The sequence below is a fragment of the Phalacrocorax aristotelis genome, chromosome 4 (genome assembly GCF_949628215.1).
Source record: "Phalacrocorax aristotelis chromosome 4, bGulAri2.1, whole genome shotgun sequence".
In the NCBI taxonomy this organism is placed as follows: Eukaryota; Metazoa; Chordata; class Aves; order Suliformes; family Phalacrocoracidae; genus Phalacrocorax; species Phalacrocorax aristotelis.
The window spans coordinates 24568308-24588406 of NC_134279.1; the positions used below are offsets into that span (position 1 = coordinate 24568308).

At 45.7% G+C, this 20099-nt stretch overlaps 2 protein-coding genes across 5 annotated transcripts in view; both read left to right on the forward strand.

Annotated features, from left to right (window-relative positions):
- Nucleotides 1–1458: 1458 nt before the first annotated feature.
- SMIM19 (small integral membrane protein 19) lies at nucleotides 1459–4435 on the forward strand. The gene is made up of 3 exons (XM_075090642.1): nucleotides 1459–1683; nucleotides 1789–1913; nucleotides 3541–4435. Exons 1-3 carry the CDS (start codon nucleotides 1505–1507, stop codon nucleotides 3609–3611), a joined length of 375 nt encoding a protein of 124 aa, XP_074946743.1. The 5' UTR covers nucleotides 1459–1504; the 3' UTR covers nucleotides 3612–4435.
- A 969-nt stretch (nucleotides 4436–5404) lies between these two features.
- SLC20A2 (solute carrier family 20 member 2) overlaps nucleotides 5405–20099 on the forward strand; it is a 58069-nt gene continuing 43374 nt past the window's right edge. For all 4 annotated transcript variants that reach the window (XR_012660258.1, XM_075090633.1, XM_075090635.1 and 1 more), the window contains exon 1: nucleotides 5405–5497. The gene's annotated coding sequence lies outside the window, so the exon portion shown is untranslated. The remainder of the gene's footprint in view (nucleotides 5498–20099) is intronic.

A 20099-nucleotide genomic window follows, 5' to 3' on the forward strand; every position in this document is an offset into this window, starting at 1 on the left:
TCCCTGTAAAACAATGCTTAATTAACTGTCTTGTGTCATGTTGCATAAGTGATAGACTCTTTTTTTTTTCTCTTAGTGGATTCCACAGTTCCGTGCATGGGTGCCATCCTGACTTAATGACCTAGAATTATGTCTAATTGCTGTTCTACTCTTCTTTCCCACACCGTGTGGGGCAAGGAACTTTTCTCACGGTAACAGCGCCTTAGCTTTTTTTTTTTTTTATATTGTCATTTTCACTCATATCCTTTTATGCCCTGATCTGAGGCCTCTTAAAGTGAATCTGTTCCATAGCATGGAAAGAGAATGACTTGGCACATCTTGCACTGAGAAAATGGCTCCGCAAAGGATGGAGTTTCTCCAGGCTGTCTGGACAGTTGCGAAGCAAGTGCCATCCAAGCACGGTGTCTAGACTCCATCTGCCCAGTAAGGGGTCAGAGCACTTCCTGGGCACAGGAGAACTCATTCTGAATGTTTGACACTGGTTAAATAACTCATGCCCTAAAAATACTTGGGTTTTCCTGATTGTCTTATAAAGGGTGACAACAAATAATTGCAACATAAGCAGGTACCCCAAATATGTGTAAAGCAAAGGGAGATGAACTGTATCCACAATGTCTACATTGTAATAGTTTTAGTATCTGAAGGATGATATGGTAAAAGAAAGCATCGGGGCCAGAGGTGTGTAGAAAGGAGCAGGAGGAGAGAATAAAGGACAGCACACCTCACTTGTCATGCAGCTCAGACATGCCACATGAGTCAATACGAAAAAAAAAATGTGTATGGGTGTGTTGGAACTCCAGTTAATCCACATCTCATTGAGCGGTTTGGACAACTTTTCAAGTTTCTAAACTGAAATGCTTGCTCTGCTCCACCTTTTCTGCCAAAGCATAATCCTAGAATTGTGCTTTCTGGCATCAGGAGCATATGGAGCGCAGGAGTAAGCTGTGTTGCTCCAGCACCTGAATATCCAGCAACTCCTATTTTCGGGGGGGGGGTGGTGGGGGAGGGGAAACAGCCAAGATTTTTCAGAAAGTGCTGTTTCTATTTGGACAACCTAAACCGTCAAATTTAGCTCCTATGTGAAAAGCGAAAGCTCGTGACAACCGGAACCTCTTTTCCTCCCGAGACCGCGCACTGCCGAGCTACACCCCCCGGTCCCACGGCAGCGGGGCGAGCGCCAGCACAGGCGGGTGAAGGCTGGGGCGGCACCGATGCCCGCCCGCCCGGCTTCCCTCAGGCGCTGGCGCCCCAAACCAAAAGGACTGTTACCTTCCCTGCGCCCGCAGCCCCTGGGGGAGAGGGCACAAGCAGGCGGCAGTTTCTGCTGCGGGGGCTGCCAGGTGGGGGGGGATAAAGGCGGGGGGGGCGGCCGGGGACCCCCGCTGCCCCACTCAGGGCCGCCCCGAGACGGCAGCAGAAAGGCCGCTCCGGGAGCCTCCGGCCCCAGCAGCTCGCCTGACGTCACTTCCCGCCGCCCGCCCGCCCCTAACGGCCGCTCTCCCCCATGGCGGCGGCGGTGGGGGCTGGGGGGGCAGCAGCAGGCGGCGGCGGCGGGGGGGGCTCGGCGGCGTTGGGCGACGGCGGCGCCATTGACTACTCGGTGCACGAAGCGTGGAACGAGGCCACCAATGTCTACCTGCTGGCGGTGCTGGCCAGCCTCGCGCTCCTCGTCTACGCGCGGCGGTGAGGGGAGGGAGGCGGCAGTGAGGGGCGGGAGGGGGCGGGGGGGCTCCCGCCGGGAAGCGGCCGGGCCGCGCCGTGCCCCTTACCGCCTGCCCTCCCTGACAGGAACAAGAGGAGGATCATGCGCATCTTCACCCTGCCCCCCGCCGCCGAGACGCCGCCCGAGCCCAACTTCTACGACAGCGTGAAGAAGATCCGCCTGCGGCAGCAGCTGGAGATGTACTCCATCGGTACGGCGGGGCGGGGCGCGGCAGGGGGCTCACCGGGGGCGGCGGCTGCGGGCGCGGCCACGACCAGCCCGGCCTCGTGCGGTGGGGACGGCAGGGCGGGGCCCCGGCCTCCCCCAGGCCCCGTGTGAGCGGGGTCCCGCAGCAGCGCGGGGGTCACGGGACGGAGGCGCGAGGCAGCAGCCGTGCGGTTCTCTTCTGGCTGCCAGAGCAAATCCGGTGCTGAAGGTAAAGAGAATCACAGAACGGTTTGGGTTGGAAGGGACCTTTAGAGGCCATCTAGTCCAACCCCCCTGCAGTGAGCAGGGACGTCTTTAACTAGATCAGGTTGCTCAGAGCCCCGTCCAGCCTGACCTTGAATGTCTCCAGGGACAGGGCATCCACAACCTCTCTGGGAAACCTGGGCCAGCGCTTCAGCAACCTCATTGTGAAAAATTGTTTCCTTATATCCAGTCTAAATCTACCCTCCTTTAGTTTAAAACCATTACCCCTTGTCCTGTCACAACAGGCCTTGCTAAAGAGGTTGCCCCCGTCTTTCCTATAGTTCCCCTTTAAGTATTGAAAGGCCGCAATAAGGTCTCCCCGCAGCCTTCTCTTCTCCAGGCTGAACAACCCCGACTCTCTCAGCCTGTTTTCTTAGGAGAGGTGCTCCAGCCCTCGGATCATTTTTGTGGCCACCTCTGGACCTGCCTGAACAGGTCTATGTCCTCAAAAGAACTGGGAATGTCATAATATTGTCAAAATATGGGTGGATTTGTAAAAGTTGAGAGGACCGTGGAGTCATGAGTAAATCAACTTCATAAACTGAAAATAAATGAGAATTTTACTGTACCAACAAGTGTTGCCACCCCCACCTTCATGCTGGAAGTGTGGATGGAGGTAGGAAAGAGCACCATGCCTCTGATATTGCAGAGGTCCAATTCAGAGAAACACCTGTACTTGCTTCACATCTGCCATACATGCATGTCTAGAGGGAACATGGGCAAGAAATACCTTATGAGTTGAAACCACCTTTTAAATGTAAAGATTTATTGTAAAAATTCTTAGGCTGGGCTGTTGCACTCTGTAGGAACAAAAAAGGATGTGCTTCCTGCAGAGGAATGCCTGCTGGCTTTTGTTGTTGGTGTTTGTTCCACCGCACACAGCTCTTTGATCTCCTTTTGCCTTGCTAACCAGATTAATTTTGTAGTCAATGTAGTTGTTAGTTTGTGGTTTGTATATTGTGGAGGAGATGAGTGATGTGGAGCTCAACCGTGTGACTAATGAGTCATTCGGGTCATCCCTAATAGTACTTCTGGAGCCATAGCCTTTAATTTCTTTTTTTTAAATGAAAGGACCCAAATGGAAATGTAGTTCTCTGCCGCTAATTCACTGACATTTCACTATGACCCTATTGTTCAGCCTTTCCAAGGCCATACGCTAAAGGCCTAGTCCCATGCAGTGACGGAAACTTCCTCTTGCGTGGCCAAGTGGTGAAATTACGTTCTCTAATCTTCAGTCTATTTCTTGATTGTTTTCATATTTACACATGTGTATATATACAGATATGTATACATGCAGACACATACATATATACACATGCATAAAATAAATGGTATAATCAGTGCTGATCAGTGTTTCTTTTTTTCAGCAAGGAAGTATGAACAGCAGCAGCAGCAGCCACCAAAACAGGCTGAAAGCGTACAGCTCTCAGTGGAGTGAAGCCCCACAGCTGTAGGAACTCAGGATCAATGTCCAGTGCCAATGATACGAATCAGCGTGGAGCTATTTTCAATGCCTCCTAACTGATACATAGCTGAAGGCAAGGGAGAAAGGAAGGGGACTCTCCTAAAGACTTTGTTCTCTGTAGCTTTTCTCTGAGCCCTGTGAGGTAAACAGAGTGCCTACTGAAACATTCAGCATGAAGGTACCTGCCACAGGGTAGCCCCGCTCAGGGGGAGAGAAGGCCAGCCTTACCAGTGTCTTACATTATTTCTCCTTGCCAGCACCTTCAAAATCATCTCCTACCTTCTCTGGTAACGGCACCCTAGAGAGAGCAAGGCAGCACCTGGAAACCCCTTTTGTTCCTTGATTGCGCATTGTTGAATTTGCTGAATATATTCAGTAAATGCGAGTGAAGACGCTGCGGCCTCACCGCCTAGTGAAGACTGACAGCTTTGAGAGCCTGGGGTGTCGCTGGTGGTAGCGCAGAAAGATTCTGCTCTCTTGTGTTTACGTGGAGGCTGCGTATGCAGTACTGTGAACCTTTCCTGGGGAAACTTTGAGAAGTACACAGTGAATTGCATGTCTAGGAGGCACTTAAATACTCTAACGTTAATAGCAAAGATGGCTAGCTTAATTTAGTCGAATTGCTTAAAGAATGAGATTGTCTATGAATATTTGCATAAACAGGAAGGTCACAGCTTATCCAGAAGAGACATCATGCCCCAGTTACCTTTTTCATTCTAGGTAAATCACAAAATCCGTTAATTTAAAGAATACTGGAGAAATCACTTCTTAATAAAAGCAACTAATCATGAAGACTACTTGAGGCTGTATCATGCTGTAATTCCTAATGTTACGTGACTTGAGCGGGATGAGCGGGGAACAGAACACCTACAAACATCCAAGGGTGTATGCCCAGAGGGAGGTTTCTTCCCAGTTCTGTGCTAAAATATATTAAGTCTTGGAGCAGTGGTAAACAGCACTGCAGTTCCATTCAGATGTGAGGAAACTTGGCTTTGTTCGTCAAATCTTTGTTAGAAACCACCTGTACTTTGCTGTCTGCAGGGACACTACTGTGTGACCTTGTTTTCCTGAGAATCGGGTTTGTTCGCCTGCTGTGCAAAACGCCAAACTACACACGGAGCTGAGGTATTTTATTGAGTTCATTTTTGCGCAGAGACGCATGCTAGGTGGTAACTCTACACAGCTAGCACCCCACACCCAGACACTACGAGGCATCTATACAGCTAAATGTGTCAGTCACAGCCAATATTCACACCCCCCAGCTGATCAGGGGTTAGCTTCTCATTTTGCATTAATGTACAGCTCCCTCTAAATTTACCACTACATTTACCTCTGCACGTTCAGAGAGCGAGGGGCTTATCAGAGGGGTGGGTGTGGGTGGTGTGCGTGTATGCGCTGGCGTGATTTTTAGTATTATAATGAGGCCAGTTCCCCTGAAGGACACTTGGTTTCAGTTCTTACCGACACCCCAGCCAGTTGCCCTCGTGACCACACACTTCATAGCGCAGCCGTCGGCGCTTTCCGAGGCGGCAGGGTCACTCTCCCAGCTCCCCCGAGGATGCAGCCGCACCACAAACAATCCCTCCCCGGCCGCCACATTGTTCCGTTCCGCTCCGCTCCGCACCCGCTCCCACGCGGCCGCGGGGGGAGCTCCGGGGCCCGCCGCCCCGTTACCCGTGTCCCTTCTTCGGCTGCCATCCCCGCCACGGCTGCCCGGGTGCCCTCCCGGAAGCGGCCACCACACCCCCACCCCCGCACTGACCTCACTTCCTGTCGCCGCTTCCGCCTCCGGGCCGTGCCGGCTGCCGCCGCCGCTGCCGCTACCGCCACCGCCGAGGTCGGAGCGCGCCCGCCGGGCGGTGAGTGGGGCAGCGGCGGGTCACGCGCGCGGGGCCGCCCCGCCCTCGACCCTCCCCGCGCCCCGTCCGCGCGAGGAGGGGGGGACGGGGGCGCCTCACCGGCGGCGGTGGCGCGTGGGGCCGTTGTGAGGCGGGAAGGGGCCGCCCGCCGGTGGGGGGAGGGTGCGGCGGCGGGAAGGGGGGGCTGGGGTCGGGCTTCGCGCCGCCGGGACGGGCGGGCTCTCTCTGCTCCCCGCGGTAGGGCTCCGCGCCTCCCCTGCCCGGCGTCGCCCTGGCGCGGGGCCCGGGTCTGTACCGAGAGCCCACCGCCCTGCCCTGCCCTGCCCTGCCCGGGGCCCGCTGATGGCGCACCGCGGGCAGCGGCGGCCGGTAGGGGTGCGGCTTCCAGCGCGGCCGCGTGTCAGCACGAACCCGCGCTCTCCCGCCTACCAAACCCCGCGCCCTTCAGCCTGCAGCTCGTAATTGTACAGTTCCTCTCAGCGGAGCTGGAAGCACCGTGACGCGCTTAGAAATCCCGAGCGGTGCGCAGCTTCACCTGCGTTCGTGGGCCTGAGGTAGAGGCACAAGTGTCTCACAAACTTACTTGTCCAGACAAAACCTTTCTAAGGAGAAGCAACAAAAGCTAAAGCTTTTCCAGGGCGTGTACCTTTGGCATTTGCTGGGGCACTGGAAGAGCTGCTTGAGCCAGGAGCGCAGGGCAGGTAGCGTTTCTTTTCCTGACTTAAGTGCAGCTATTGAAGTTCTGTCCTAACAAAACTATAGTCTGTTTGGGGTTTTTATATTTCAGTTTTACAGCGCAAGTATGCTTTGGGATGGAAGGTGCAGTCAGCTTTTGAAATTTTACCTCAGGTCTCTGCAGTGATTTTTACCCATTAATTCACAATATTGCATGCAGGGAAAAAAAGTGCTTTCTTCAACTGGTAGTAAAAAATCGGTGCCTAAAAGCAAAGGCAGATACAGTAAAGGCAATAGATTTTTTTTTTTTTTTTTTTTTTGAGTCCATTCATAGTAGTTGGGCTCAGGCGTGCACAGAAACGGATTCTCAAACTCTCGTGGAACTTCGTTCATGCTGAACTACTACGTGTCTTGGATGGGGAAAGCTTGGGACCTTTAAAAAATTGTGCCAAAGTTGTCTTTAGTCACGTTTATTTATAAGAATGCTGTACAGAGGCAAAGCTTTCTAGCTTACCCAATACTGTTTAAAAAGCTATTATGGTATGTAGATTTACTGGTGTCTGATAACCCAACGCATGCGAGGGAAGGTGTTCAAAGCAGTTAAAACTTTGCATCTGTAAGGTACCACAAAAAAGCCTTAACAATTTGCTCTCAATTATAACTCGGATGTTTTTGAGAATCTGACTGCTCTGTCGTGTCCATGGGAGCTGCTGCACAGTCAGATCTTTGTAAATGCACTCTTAAGTTACGTGAAAACTGTAATTTTCTGTTAGGTGGTGGAAAAGTCATCTCTCCCCTCATCACTAAAATGTGGCTGGCTAGGTTTTATACGCAGTGCTGCACAGAAGATCAAAGCTTTTCGGATGGAACTTTATCAATTCTGTGGCAATGCTCAAGAGGGTCTTAAGTGTTTCTAAGCTGAAGACATTGTAAACTCCGTGGGCCTCGTAGTGAAAATACCTTCCCCCGTGCCACAAGCATTTTGAGTTTTAGTCCAGTGTTACATGCCCGGATAGTATGGATTGGCATGTGCTGGCCGAGCCCAGATGAGAACGTAGCCTGTAGCAGCTGCCGGGGTGCCTTATAGCTATGAGAGCTACGAATTTCAGCAGTGTGACGCTCAGATGGTGCTAAACTTGCTCTCAGAGTTCCCTTCTGAAACTGCCTGATCCATCGAGAAGACCCACAGAGAAAGCCTTTGCAGTACCACTTGTACTGCTGATGCCAGTAGAAGCACTGCAAATAGGGAAAAGATCCCAGTGCCTTTGTCCAAGGATGGTTTGTGGGGAAGCTTCTTCAGTGGAGTGCAAAATTACTCGCTGAGAATATTCTAACCTCTGATGAATCTTTCTGTAATTCGCGTTTTGCATATATGATTAAGCAGCATTGGCCGAAAGCTTGGTGACAGCACAGGGCTCTGGAATGTCTCCCTGTTGCCTGGGCAGTCTATTCATGTTAGCTTACTTCCGTGAGCTTAATTGCTCCTTTTAAAGTCCTCCTGAATTCAGGAGTGCACTGCTGCTGAGCAAGCTGAAATTACACACGCTGCAGAAAGGTATGTTGCAACTTCACCTCTCTTTTGGAGGAATTGAAAAGATTTTGCCCTGGCCCTAATTTCTACTTTAGAGAGATTGAAAATTGTCACTGCATGCCACCTTCAGCGGGGAAGAGGCACCTCGATGGAAAACGTGTTATTAACTCTGTGATGTCTTTGGGCTGTTATGCCTGAAGAGCAATAGCATTTGGAGGAGGCTTGCTGACAAAGTACAGTCTTCAGTTGTGGTTGCTTCTGATTCGGAGCGTAAGCAGTGATCAAAAGGCATTCCCTTTACCCTCCAAACACTTAAACTGTGTTTTAGTCATGGTAAGGAACGTGGGTGAGGTCACCTAGTTTAGCTTGGTCACTCAAACAAAAAGGCAGCACTTGATCTTGTCCTCGAGACAGGGCTGCCACTGAGGAGCAGAATGTTTCAGTGCCTCAGGCCTCTGGGAATGGAGGTAAGAGCCTTTACTTTGCAGCCCCGTTTCTGTTGTGGCATAAGAGTTAAGGGCTAAGAGCAAGTGTCTTGTGGTCGGACAGCTCTGTAAGAAATTGGTGTTGCCTGGGTCGGCGGGACTACCTGCTGGCTAAGGGACAGATACCGAGTATGACCAGAGATGCTGACCGCTGGCAGAACACCTCAGAGCTAGCGCAGATGTCTCATGAGAAATCTGGTGTCGGGGAGTGGAAATTGGGGCTAATTCTCCTGTAAGAGGAGGCGAGAAGGGAGGAGGAAAAAAACCCAGACATCGTGTTAAGAGCAAAAGGCTCAGGATTTTTTTAGGCAGGAAAAATCCTTCCTTAATAACTTTTTTCCAACTCTGATAAAAAAGGCCGATGAAACTTCTCAGTTGTCTCCATGAAATCTGTGCTTACAAGTAAAAGGCTAAGAACCTTTTTAAGAATGAAGGTGCTTTGCTTGATTTTTGCAAGGAATGTCTAAGCTTTGGGTGTTACTTTAATAAAAATAATTCCTGATCTTTTTATGGAATATCTAAACTCTGGGCGTTACTTTAATAAAAATAACTTTGAACTCCAAGATTAACAGAATTGCTAAAAGGAGTTCTCAATAAGAAAAAGAATAAACTGAATTTGGAATTTCTGAACCAAGCCCTTGAAGGCAATTTGTGGCAAAACTCCAGAAAAAGACGAAGAAGAAAAAAAATCTAATTTTTATAAAATAGCTGTATATCTACTTTCTCAGTTATAGCTAGGCACTGCTTTGAGAAGTGATTCTTCCCTTGAGAGGCCTAGGAGTGAGATGTTGTAGGAGAATGGGGTTTAATTTTTATCTAACAGCAAAATGAATTCAGAATCCTAAAAAGGGGCTGCTCATATTAGGGATTTGCTGAAATTGGAGTCTGAGAAAATATTTTATGTTTGCACATCTGAAGAAAACCTAAGATACTGAGTATGCGAAGCAGTAATCGCCTCCAGTTTCCGTCAGGCTTGCTGGAACTGGTTTTAGACATCCGTGATGTGTAAAAGGCGTATATGGATCCATAGCTTGCTCCTGAGAAAGACTGCAGTTTGGATATGATTATAGAAACATTTGTCTTTTTTGTAATGGAATAGAACAAGTATTTTGAAAAGACTCTGCTGGCAGGAGGGCTGTGTTACTTTCCAAAATATCCTTTGGATCATCCTGAAAACATAGTTTGTAATATGCTCTTGACTGACGGCGTAGGGTGTGAAGCATAAATTCCTGAGCCGGAAAGATGTATGTTGGTTCTGCAATGGGAGACTCCATGTGATCTCGTTATTTATGGTGCTTCTCTCAGATGTCTTTCTGGGGCTTGAACAGCTGCTGTGAACTTTACCCAGCACAGAGTACTCGGTATGTTTCAACAACTTTATTTTGCCGTTGCTCAGATCATGGTGTACGCTCCGATGAGCAATATTAGAACCAACTTCTGTGACATCGGTTGTAAAAACAGAGCAGAATTAGGGAACCCTTTCACTGATTGATGAAAAGCTTGACGGGGAAAAAAAGTAAGAATATCATCTTCCATAGCTTGGGTTGGTGCACATCAGGGAGTGATAGTTGGAGGCATCCAATTTCTTTATACTGTAATATGGAAGTAAAAGTGGACTGACAGAAGAGGAAGACTCGCTTTTTCTTTTCAGAGGGAAGGTCAGAAGGGTAGTAGAAGCAGAGGTGCAGGCTTTTTCAGTCTTACCTTTTTTCTTCATGACCATCTTGTTAAATGGCAGCAACCATTGTTTGCAGGAACTTTCCCTCTCTTTGGTAAAGAGCTGTGGCTTGTCATGCGTTTTGATATGTGGCAGTGCCACTGCTAAATAGATCCAAATCTACAGTCAGATAAGGCTTGGCATAATGTTCTTAGCTCAACTAAATAACCGAGTTCACATGATCTGTAAGTGGCCAGCAGATTTTTTTTTTCTTAGGCAACGTACGTACTGCTTGTATTGCATTGCATGTTTATTTAAAGCTAATTTTAGCATAACAGATTGAGAATTCTAGCAGCCAAAAATACCTTTGTTGAGTCCATTAAAAGATTTCCTTACCCAAACTCTAGTTTTGTGTGTGACAAACAGAAAATATCACATCTTTTTGACTTCATATTCAGTAACGACCCAGAAGCAGTGAAAGCATTTCACGCAAGGCCTCCAAGATTACTTTTGCTGCTGCTGATGGGAGAATTGTCCTGTATCATTACTGTCTTTTCTTTCAACCTCAGCAAATCCTGAAATGCCAAAGGCAAACCACTCTGGTGGATCAGAGGTCCTGGAGATGCTGGTATGGCAGTGCTCTGCAACTTGTGGCTTGGACCACTGTTTGAGCATTGCCTAAGAGCGTTGTAGAAATACTCAGTTCAGTATGTTGGCTTTACGCATGTGAGACGGAAGAACAGGAAAGCATTTATGGCCTCCCAGAAAGGAAGTATTAAGATTGTTGTTCTGGAACAGAGTTTCTAAGACTGCTGCGTAACTATTAAACAGCGTGGGGAGGTCATTGAAAGTATGCAATGGGATGATTTAACTGCCATTATGAGACCTGTGACTTGACTGACTCTGATCAGTGTATGATACTCAAATAGAGAAAAAAGTTGCGTGTGATTGTACTACTTAGTGGGCTAACAGGTGTCGAAGTGGTGCCTGTTACCAGTTCTGTTAGTACTATGTTGATCGTCAAAGAGCTCCATTTGTTTATGGACCATAGGCTGGCACGGTTGTCTCTTGACCAATTGCTTGCCTGAAGATCCTTCTAAAGAGGGGTGAAATGGTGTAATTCCCATTTCTGCTGAGGTAAAGAAGTATTCTCTTGCCGTAATTCACCAGTTCCAAGCCCGTAATCAAAACCCTTGCAGTAAAACAGTGATGTCTATGTGGTGTTTCTCACAGATGCTGTAAAAACTCTGTCATCTCCTTGGGAGGCCATCTTCCCATGAGATATCAGCCAGACCTACTCTTTCTCTCCTAAAGACTTTGGGATTAAGAACCGGTGTACTGGGGTACAAAGTTTTAGCTCCAGGCTGGGAGAAGAAGGTGCAGCCCAAATAGTTACTGAAAGCAGGACTATGTTTTCGGGAGGTGAGAGGATCCAGAACCTCAAGTTTGCTTTAAGAGTCTCCCTTCTTTGTCTGCTGCTTGCATGCATCATTATTTTTTTTTTTTCACCAAACTTTTATTGAATGAAGGTGTGGGTTTATACCTTGATGCTTCTTGCAAGCGTGCGGTGAGCAGAAACGGCAGCGCCTCATCGCACTGGAGCTTTAGTAAGTACTTGGCATAATAACCATGATGAATATGTCATGAGCTCATCCATAAGTAACAACATGGGCTAAAGTTTTTGCACAGAGGAACCTGCAGCCCACAGGAACCTCAGCCAAGAGCAAAATGGGATTGGTTTTGCTTGGTTGGACACTGTTGTTCTTTATTCAGGCACGGAGATGGGAGGGGAATTCTTTGCTCAGAGGGAGACATTCCTGTGTGACCTTGAAAAGCCCAGCATGGTATGCTTCTTGTCTGTTCTTGTATAACTAAATTTGTCAGAATTTCAGGAGGTTTCAAAGAGTAGAACACAGGGCAAAACAGTTTGCTTATATGGGTGGGAAATATCAGAAAAGTGAACTTGCAAGATCTGGAAGAAGGTAGGGCCTGGTGAAATTCTGGTTGAGCTGCCAGCTTCTAGCAGATCCCAGAAGCTTAGCCTATAGAAGTGTTGCTGGATGACCGATGAAAGTTGCTGAGTTGTTGCCTTAAAGGCCCTCAGTTTATGTTCCCGCTCTGTGCACAATATGACATGGGAGCTTATGGTCCAAGTCAGGCTGGAGCCCTTGGAAGGGCAAGAGCGGTGGTTAATAGCTGTGCTAGTTCCCATAGTGCAAGAACAAAGGGATGTTTAAATGGAATTGAAAATGAGTACATTTGAAACCTGGCGTAATTATACCGCATGATATTACCAAGGCCAAAAGTTTAGTCGGATTCCAAGCAGACCTGGACATTTATATATATAATGACAATGTCCAGAGTTGCAGTAAATAGGATTAAAAATAAGTTAGGCATATAAAGCTTCATGCTAATTGATGAGTTCAGGAAGGAATTTCCCCTTTGGGTAAATTGCATCATTGTTCACTAGGAGAGCTGTTCCACCTTCTGAAGCATCTGGTCCTGATCACAGGAGACAGGTTTCTCAAACAGATGGACCAGCAATCTGACCTGTCATGGCAATGCTTAGCTTGCCCTGCCTGGGTTAGATCTTGTTGAAGGGGTTGGGTTTGAGAAGCTCTTTTTTTCATTTATTTATATTTATTTATTTAATTATTTTTCTTTCTGGGTTTTCTGAGGCCACCTGTACTGCAGTGTACGTCTACTTTTCAGTTGCTTGTTGGCAAAAGACGACAACTGCTGATCAAGTGCCTTAAATCCTGAGAAGTGCCTGCTAACGCGTCAGCAGCAGCCCATGTAAACATGGAAGCTGCGATGGGCACCTAAGGCATTGCTCTATTGTTCCGTATATTAAAAAGTAGCTCTATGAGCAGCTGACCTAGTGAAGATGAGAGTTTCCTGCAGCTTTCTCAGTTTTGGTGGCACTGTGGCACCTAAAACATCTTCCCTTCTTTCTTTCCATTACACGACGGTATCGTTAGTGTCCCTGGTTTTCCCAGTAGCACAGTGCCTGAGCATCCTGTCACCACCTTGTAGTTCTTGGGTATATTTAATCAAAACATGACGTCTCCCTGATGTTTGTGAACCAGACACCTTGATACTCAGGGGGCTGCTATGGTTATTTGTTCTGTAAGCCTGTTGTAGGAATTGAGCACCTGTGAAATCTCCGTCCGTCAGATTAAGTTGAAATTGGCCTTAAAATTCATATTTCTGTGCATGGGATAGTCAGTGCAGTTATGTAACTGTTGGTTCCTTGGGAAACAAGGAAAAATATCAGTCTTCCAAGCAAATTGCCATGGAATACTACTTCTCTCAAAGAAATAAGGTGCATGAACAGTTATGGAGGCATGTGCACCTTTAAAACATGCACCGTTTAATCTTAAGACTTTCCCCAAGGTATAAGGGGAAGGCTTCCTTGCCAGAATATTGTAATTGAGTTAACAGTCCAGGAGGTTTCTGTGTTTTGTTACTGAGCTACAAAATCCTTCTGCTGGTGTTGGCTGCTATGAAGATCAAAGTTAGAAGTACCAGCCTGCCTGTAAATTGTCTCTTCAAAAGAAAACTGGAAATTCCTCAGTTGTTTCAGGTGACAGCCAGCGTCAGATCTTTTTGACAACTATTAATCTTTTCGTGCAGTTCTCTTTCTGCATGCAACAGTGAACAGCCTGGATGTCTTGTAGTCTTTATGGTACGTATGCTGAGTGTAGACATCTGATTAGCGAGTGAGGATGTCAATAATAAATTGAATTACTTGTCCACAGTTAATTTCTGGTGCTCAGAGAGAATATGAGGTTATGATGATTATGGAACAGTGAAATTGTGATTTCTGTTTCTTGTGTACAGTGATCATTGTGATAAAAGATTAAGGATCACTGTGGTATAAAATAATTGGATGGTATCTGGACATGTTTGGGGTGCCCTGCTGATGGGACATGTGTGTCTGCCTCAGCTTTTGTGCTCTGTAAGCTCTTGAAATCTGTGATAGTTGCCTTTACCGAGTAGGCAGTAGCGTGTTTCTCAATAGCAGGCATGATCACTGAGGCGCAGTGAGGACTGTTTGCCTCCTAAGCCTTTTTGAGAGTAAGGACTTCTTCAGGAGTTCAGGATTGAGGGAATATGTATTTTTCTCTGACATATAATCCCTGCACAGCAAATACATTTCTGTCTTAACAGCTATTGTTTCTGCAATACCCAGAGTGTTGTCAGAGGGTTTCTTGCTTTGACCCTCCAAGGCTCAGTTATGTTCTCTACTGCAGTGTGCAAGAACCAAAGCCAAGACTTTCTGTGCTTGGATGGGGCTCTCTCCCCACAGCTGTCTCTTGTTTCTAGTGTAAGAGAGCTGAAAAGACCCGTTGTTTCGCTGGGAGGAGTTGGCGAAGGACTATGCTGTCTTCCCCAGTGAAGTGTGCCCCTGTGTATGGAGCATGCTGCAGTCAAGGGCTGCTGCAGTCAAGGGCTTTTGCAGAAGAAAAGAGGATTTTGGATGGGAGGTGGAATTCTGAGAATTTCAGATGGTAGCTGATAAGAGGTAGGATCTGCTCTGCCTCTGCTAGGAAGAGATTTTGGTGCTAATGTTTATTTAAAGATGGCCTTAACCCTAAAAGGGAGAGGTAAAATTGCTTTCAGGCTTCTGTCTCACTGAGAGCCGTCTGGCAGAACGGTTTTGGTGCCTGCTTATCTGCCCTGAAGGCTTCATGGCTGGGGAGGCTGCAGAAATAATTTCTCCTGCACCCCCTCATTCAGTGTTCAGGCAAAATCATGAGGCAGGCAAATGGTTTGGGCAGCTTGTTTGGACACAAGATGTCTGTGTCTCCATTTTGCGGATGAGTCATCCCTCAGCCTTTTTGTTGTTAGACTCTGAACAGTGCTGTTGTTGGCTTTGGGCCTGCTTCATCCCAAGTTTTGGATGGCAGAAACAGATAGGCAAGTCCCCTCCACCCCAACCCCAAACTTTGACGTGATTCTGGGGACAAAGACATGTTGAAAATACCTTAGGCCTTTGTCACCTTGTAGTTAATTACTGTAATGCAGAGGAAGCGTCTCCTCCAGTACCTGATAAGTGTGTAGAAACGCAGATGTACTGTGAAAGTTGTGTAGATTAAGGAGCAGTGGGGAAAGTAGAGGAGAGGCTTACATCTTTGTTTTTCTTCTCAGTTGTGGGCAAGAGCTCTACTTGGACAAACGGGTCCTGGGTAAAGATAACTTGCATTGTTTTCAGTAGCGGATAAGTTAGCGGATGGGTCAGCGGTTTCTTTTAGTTGAGCTGGCTGCCACAGACTAGTTCTGCAAGCTTGGCACTCGATGATGTTTTCCACAGTATGTAAGGCTAGCCAGTACAGGATTTCTCCTGCTTGCCATGTCAGAAGCGGAGGTGCAGATTGGGAGATTTCATTGGTTAGCCTGATTTTGGCACACGATGTTTTGCGTACCTAGTTTGGCAAAACTTTGCTTTTGTGAAAGGAACTCTTATTTCCTAAAAGGAACTTGAATGAAAGTTGGGATTTTATTAAAGACACAGAGGCATATTATTATTCATCTTTCCTTGCTTCATCCCTGTGATGTTTCCTGTTTTGCTTCTTGAGATACAGGTGTCATGATGAGGAGCTTCTCAGAAACAGAAGTGGATGATGAGTGGAGATGAAGATATCATACATTTAAGAAGTTGGCTCAAGTTTCCGTTAACAGGCATGGAAAGTTTCTGAGACCAAGCCATGAGAAGAACATGAGTAAAGAAGAGGGAGATGTAGACCCAGACTTTCTAGAAGGGATTGCAGGATTTGAGAGGATGCTGCACAAACGTCACGTAGTTTGCTTGCCTATTCATTTACCTGCGCCCCTGGATTGTAATACTTTGTTTGCATATCTGTTTGGAAGTTGAAAAATGCCCTCACATCTGTGTCTTTAATATGATCATGGCTTCAAGCTTGTTTTAGGAAGAGCAGATCATCGCTGTAGTTTTTATTTGTGGATTAGATAGCTGCTGCTTTGTACTTGAAATCAATTCTGATTTTTTTGTAGAAACGTGCGTCGAATATGGAGAAGGTCAGACCATGACCATTACGAAACAGGAAAACGGGTTTTGCTTGCATTTATTAAACACCCTCTGCATAAAAAGTGTGACAGGTGCATAGATAAAAGAAAGATAGTTCTAGCCCTCTAATTTGAGTAACCTTATAGTGTATTGTTCTTACGCTGGCCTTAGATGTCAGAATCAAATATTAATTAGTTCAGTGTTTTTTTTTTTGTTTGACTGTTGGTCACAAAAATATTCCAGATAGGTAAGATTTCTTGACAGGGCTGTGGGGTTTTAAGTGCAGATTACTTAGTATTGAGTTAGGGAAGAGCTTTTTAGAAAGGTAGTTTTTTTGAACATCTTGGCAGTTTTGTGAAGCATCTCCAAGGAAATACTAGCCATGCAGTCCAGCAAGTTATGGTGCTGTGAGCAGACTTAATTGTAGTAAGTCTCTGATACAGAGTTACTAAGAATTTGACATATATGTATTTAAAATTTCAAAATTAAATGTAATTTCCTGTATTGGACAGTGTTGCTGGTAGAGGCAAAGAGCATCTTTATTTTTCTTATGAACTCTTATCTGGTGTTTTATCCTTAATAAAAGGCTGTGGTTATTTTTGCATACTGACTGAATATTTGGCCTTTAAGAGTATGTAATTAGATGGAAGAATAAAAGCAGTTGTTAAAGGACTGTTTTTCTAATGAAAATAGTTTGAAATCATATAATTTTAGTTTCTTCCAAATAGATGTGATTAGTGTGTTGGAAATAGTTATACAGTGGATATAAAGGGAACAGTTGAGAGACAGTGGCTGAGAATGTGTCCAGCTATGTTTGTAGCTAACAGTTATATTTTTTCAGTCCTTTTACTTAGATACATCCATGTAATTGAATAGCTAACTTACAACTGGATACAAAAGCTATTTGCACTTCGTAATATTTATATTTTAAAATAAGTTTTATTGTACTAATAAGTAAATCGCAATGACTGTGAGAAAATCCTAGCCTATATTATTACTTGGATAGAAATTTGAATATGGGATAGTATTGTCTGTATCATATAAAATGTTTTCATGGTTTTTTAGCTGCTGAAACTGAAATCAATAAACTTTAGTTACTGTTTTTGACTGGAACAAGTAAATCTGCACATTTCTGTTTTCTTCATATTACCTCTGCTTCTGCGTTCACCTAGTGTTTTTTTCAGCATTACTTCTTTCATGCTATTTGCCTTCTTTAGGTCGACCCATGAGGCACTCGCAGTGTGGGTTTTTGCATGTTGTTGTGAAAGACTCTCTTGATGGAGAACTGTGCCTCTTGAGTTTGACAATTTATGTTTTATGAATAAACCCTAGAGAATCCCAGGCAAAATAAAATCCCAGGATTAGTAGAGTAGCCAGTGGGTCAGTTTGTATGTTTTTTCATATTTTAAATATATTTGTCAGTAACTAATGATTGTGTTTTAAAGTAGATACAGAATGGTCTTCTGCACGCCTGAATTTCATGTTATATTAGTGACACTATCGCAGATTGAATGTACATTAGTGAACAATATGGTCTATGTTCTGGATTACTCTGGAGAATGGAAAATACTTTTTGCTTGGTTGAGAAATTTTTAAAACTGGAAAGGATTGTGTTTATTATAAACCCCTGGTACGTCAGATATGAAAGAAACAAATTTGTAATACTACCCAAATTAATTGTAATCTGTTCAGTTATTTGTATTAAATGAAGTGATTCAAAGGTGTTCATGTCTGCTGAAGTTTTAAAAAAAAATCAAATTGCAGGAGATAATTGGTTAAACGCTTGAAGACAGTGTTGATTGAAATATTAAGCCCATTTTGGGAGTAATGTATTCTACCATTTCAGAACAACTGTTTTCTTCACATAATTTTATTCATTTTATTAAATTCAATACCTGGTTAGTTCAAGGCTGAGGAACTGATTGACAGTTGAAAAAACAGCATAATTAATTTTTCCTTTTTAATTTATGTGTAGAAGAGATGGAAGAGGAAACTACTACTGTGACTTCTGAAGGTCTTGGTGACCAGAAACAAGCAGTTGTTTATTAATTATAGGTTCCTTGTTTACTTCTTTAAAAAAAATATTTTATGTACTTTTTTCCTGAGTGTTCTTTACATGATCCACTTGCTCATTTGTTCTATGGATAACAGTGAGTGATTTTTTCCCTTATCAATATGACAGAGGTAGACTGTGGTCCCTTCCATGTCTTGTAAGAAATATGTTCCACATGTGCTTCCATACTCCAGAGGACTTCTTCACATGGCATGGTTGTCATACCTGGCTGCTGTAGATGTAATTTTATTTTTTTAGGTTCTTTTCTCCTTTTTTGCTTGTTGTCCCCCCGTCCCCCCCTGATTCTTCAGCTCTGTGGGAATTTGCACTGTGCCTTGGAGTGGCTCTTCTCTCAGCGCTTGTGTAGAGCGGAGAGGTCTGTGTCAGCGCTATGCCATTCCCACCGTCGGGTAGGTAATTTTCTGCAAGGGAAATACACAGGTCTAGAGAAGTCCCCATTCAAGCCGTGGTGGGTGTAGTAGCAGGATCCTAGCATGGCTAGCTCTGATTCTCACCCTTCTCCAGAAAGGCAGGGGAGAGAGGGTTCCTCATGGAGTGGAATCCCCTTTTCTATTCCTGACCTCTCAGCAGCATCCATGCTATCTTTCTTCCTCTGGGCAACTGTTGGGGTGCTGTAATGCATCGCTATCATCAGCACAGCTTAGCTTTGACCATCTTTTTCAGATGAGGCACACTAGCCACTGGTGCTGTTTGCTGGCATCATGTATTCAGAGAAATATCTTCTACTACCTTATTGTCTTTCTCTTCTCTTTATAGCCTCTGTGTCAGCAAGCAGAGAAATTCTAGCTGTTTTGAGCTCTTGCCACAGGTGAATACGCTCATCAGTTCACTGGAGGCAACATGTCCTGTTATCCTGCCCATACATTTAGGAAGACTCTTTGGGCTCCACCTGGATGTAGGCACTGGACTGCTGAAGCACAAACATGTTACCAGGGTAATATTACAAGGGTTTGCTCCCAGGCTAGGAAAAGCCGATTCAAACATGGAGCCACCTCTCCATGAGCAGTAACTCACCTGAGAGAGTGAGTTCTTGATAACAAGATCCCTGACCAAGTCACTATGTTAAGCTGGTTTGTAGGTCCACTTTTCCTATGACTTTCAGCACTAATTCTCACACAGGAGAAGCATTGGAGAGCAACATTTTCCTTTGTAGAGGGTAAAGCTTAGCTTTTCTTGACCTGCTTCACAGGACCATGTGCCCTGAGTTAGTCCTCTTGGAGGTGTTTGCTGAGCCTAGTACCCAACTAGGGAGCATTCTTTGGTGTGTTGCATTGGTGATGATTTAATTCCTAGCCAATGTGACAAGTCTGTTAGCCACCTGTTTGCTCAGCAGCATTGTCAACCTATGGCGAAGCAGCCAGCACATTAACTCTGCTTTGTAGGTGAACTCAAGGTTTTTGCTTCACCATTGTGCTCCTCATGTCACCAGCAGCAAAGGCTACAGGAGACAGATGTGGACCGTTACAGGGAGGACTCTGAAGAATGGAGGGCAGCAGCTGTTGGACTTTGCGGGGGAAACAAGCTTATTAGTTGGCAGGTACCATTCTTTGTGTGGTCTCCAGACAGTATTAGGCATGGTCACCAGCCTCCTGGTGTAATATTTGGCTCCTATTCCTATGAAATGAAGCCAAGGTTACAGCTTTCATAGCTGTTTCCACCTTTATATCTTTATTACTGCAATGCTTGTAGGAAAAAAAAAATCCTAGCAGAATTTCCATTGCCACAATGTATTGGCCTCACCTACTTCCACTTACTCCCATAACCCTGGTTGGCACCTCTGAGTGTCATCATCTCCCCTCTCATTGGTTATACCACCTCTCCCCCTTTTGGTGTTCAGCTAGCTCATTGCAGCAGTGCTTGGCCTTCTGTCCTGCTGGCCACACTGGTTTTGGAGGTTGTCAGTGAGAGCCAGCCAGTGTGGTTTGGCATGTTGATAGCTACTCACTCACTCCAGCTCCCCTTGAGGAGAGAGGGTTGCTGGACTCAGGGGAGGCCCAGCCATCTCTTGTGGCTCAATGGGAAAAGACTCCACAGCGGTTATTCTCTGAAACCCAAACCGAAATGGAATTGGCAGGCAATCTGGGGCTTGAGGTGTCAAGTTTCCATTATCTGAAAAATTCACATTGTTGACTTTTGGCAACCACGCTCC

What these genes read in the sequence shown, in the direction of transcription:
- SMIM19 (XM_075090642.1), top strand. Translation starts at nt 1,505, where the DNA reads ATGGCGGCGGCGGTGGGGGCTGGGGGGGCAGCAGCAGGCGGCGGCGGC. An exon ending in CTCCTCGTCTACGCGCGGCG is followed by an intron (nt 1,684 to 1,788) that starts GTGAGGGGAGGG and finishes CCTCCCTGACAG; the next exon opens with GAACAAGAGGAGGATCATGC. An exon ending in GCTGGAGATGTACTCCATCG is followed by an intron (nt 1,914 to 3,540) that starts GTACGGCGGGGC and finishes TCTTTTTTTCAG; the next exon opens with CAAGGAAGTATGAACAGCAG.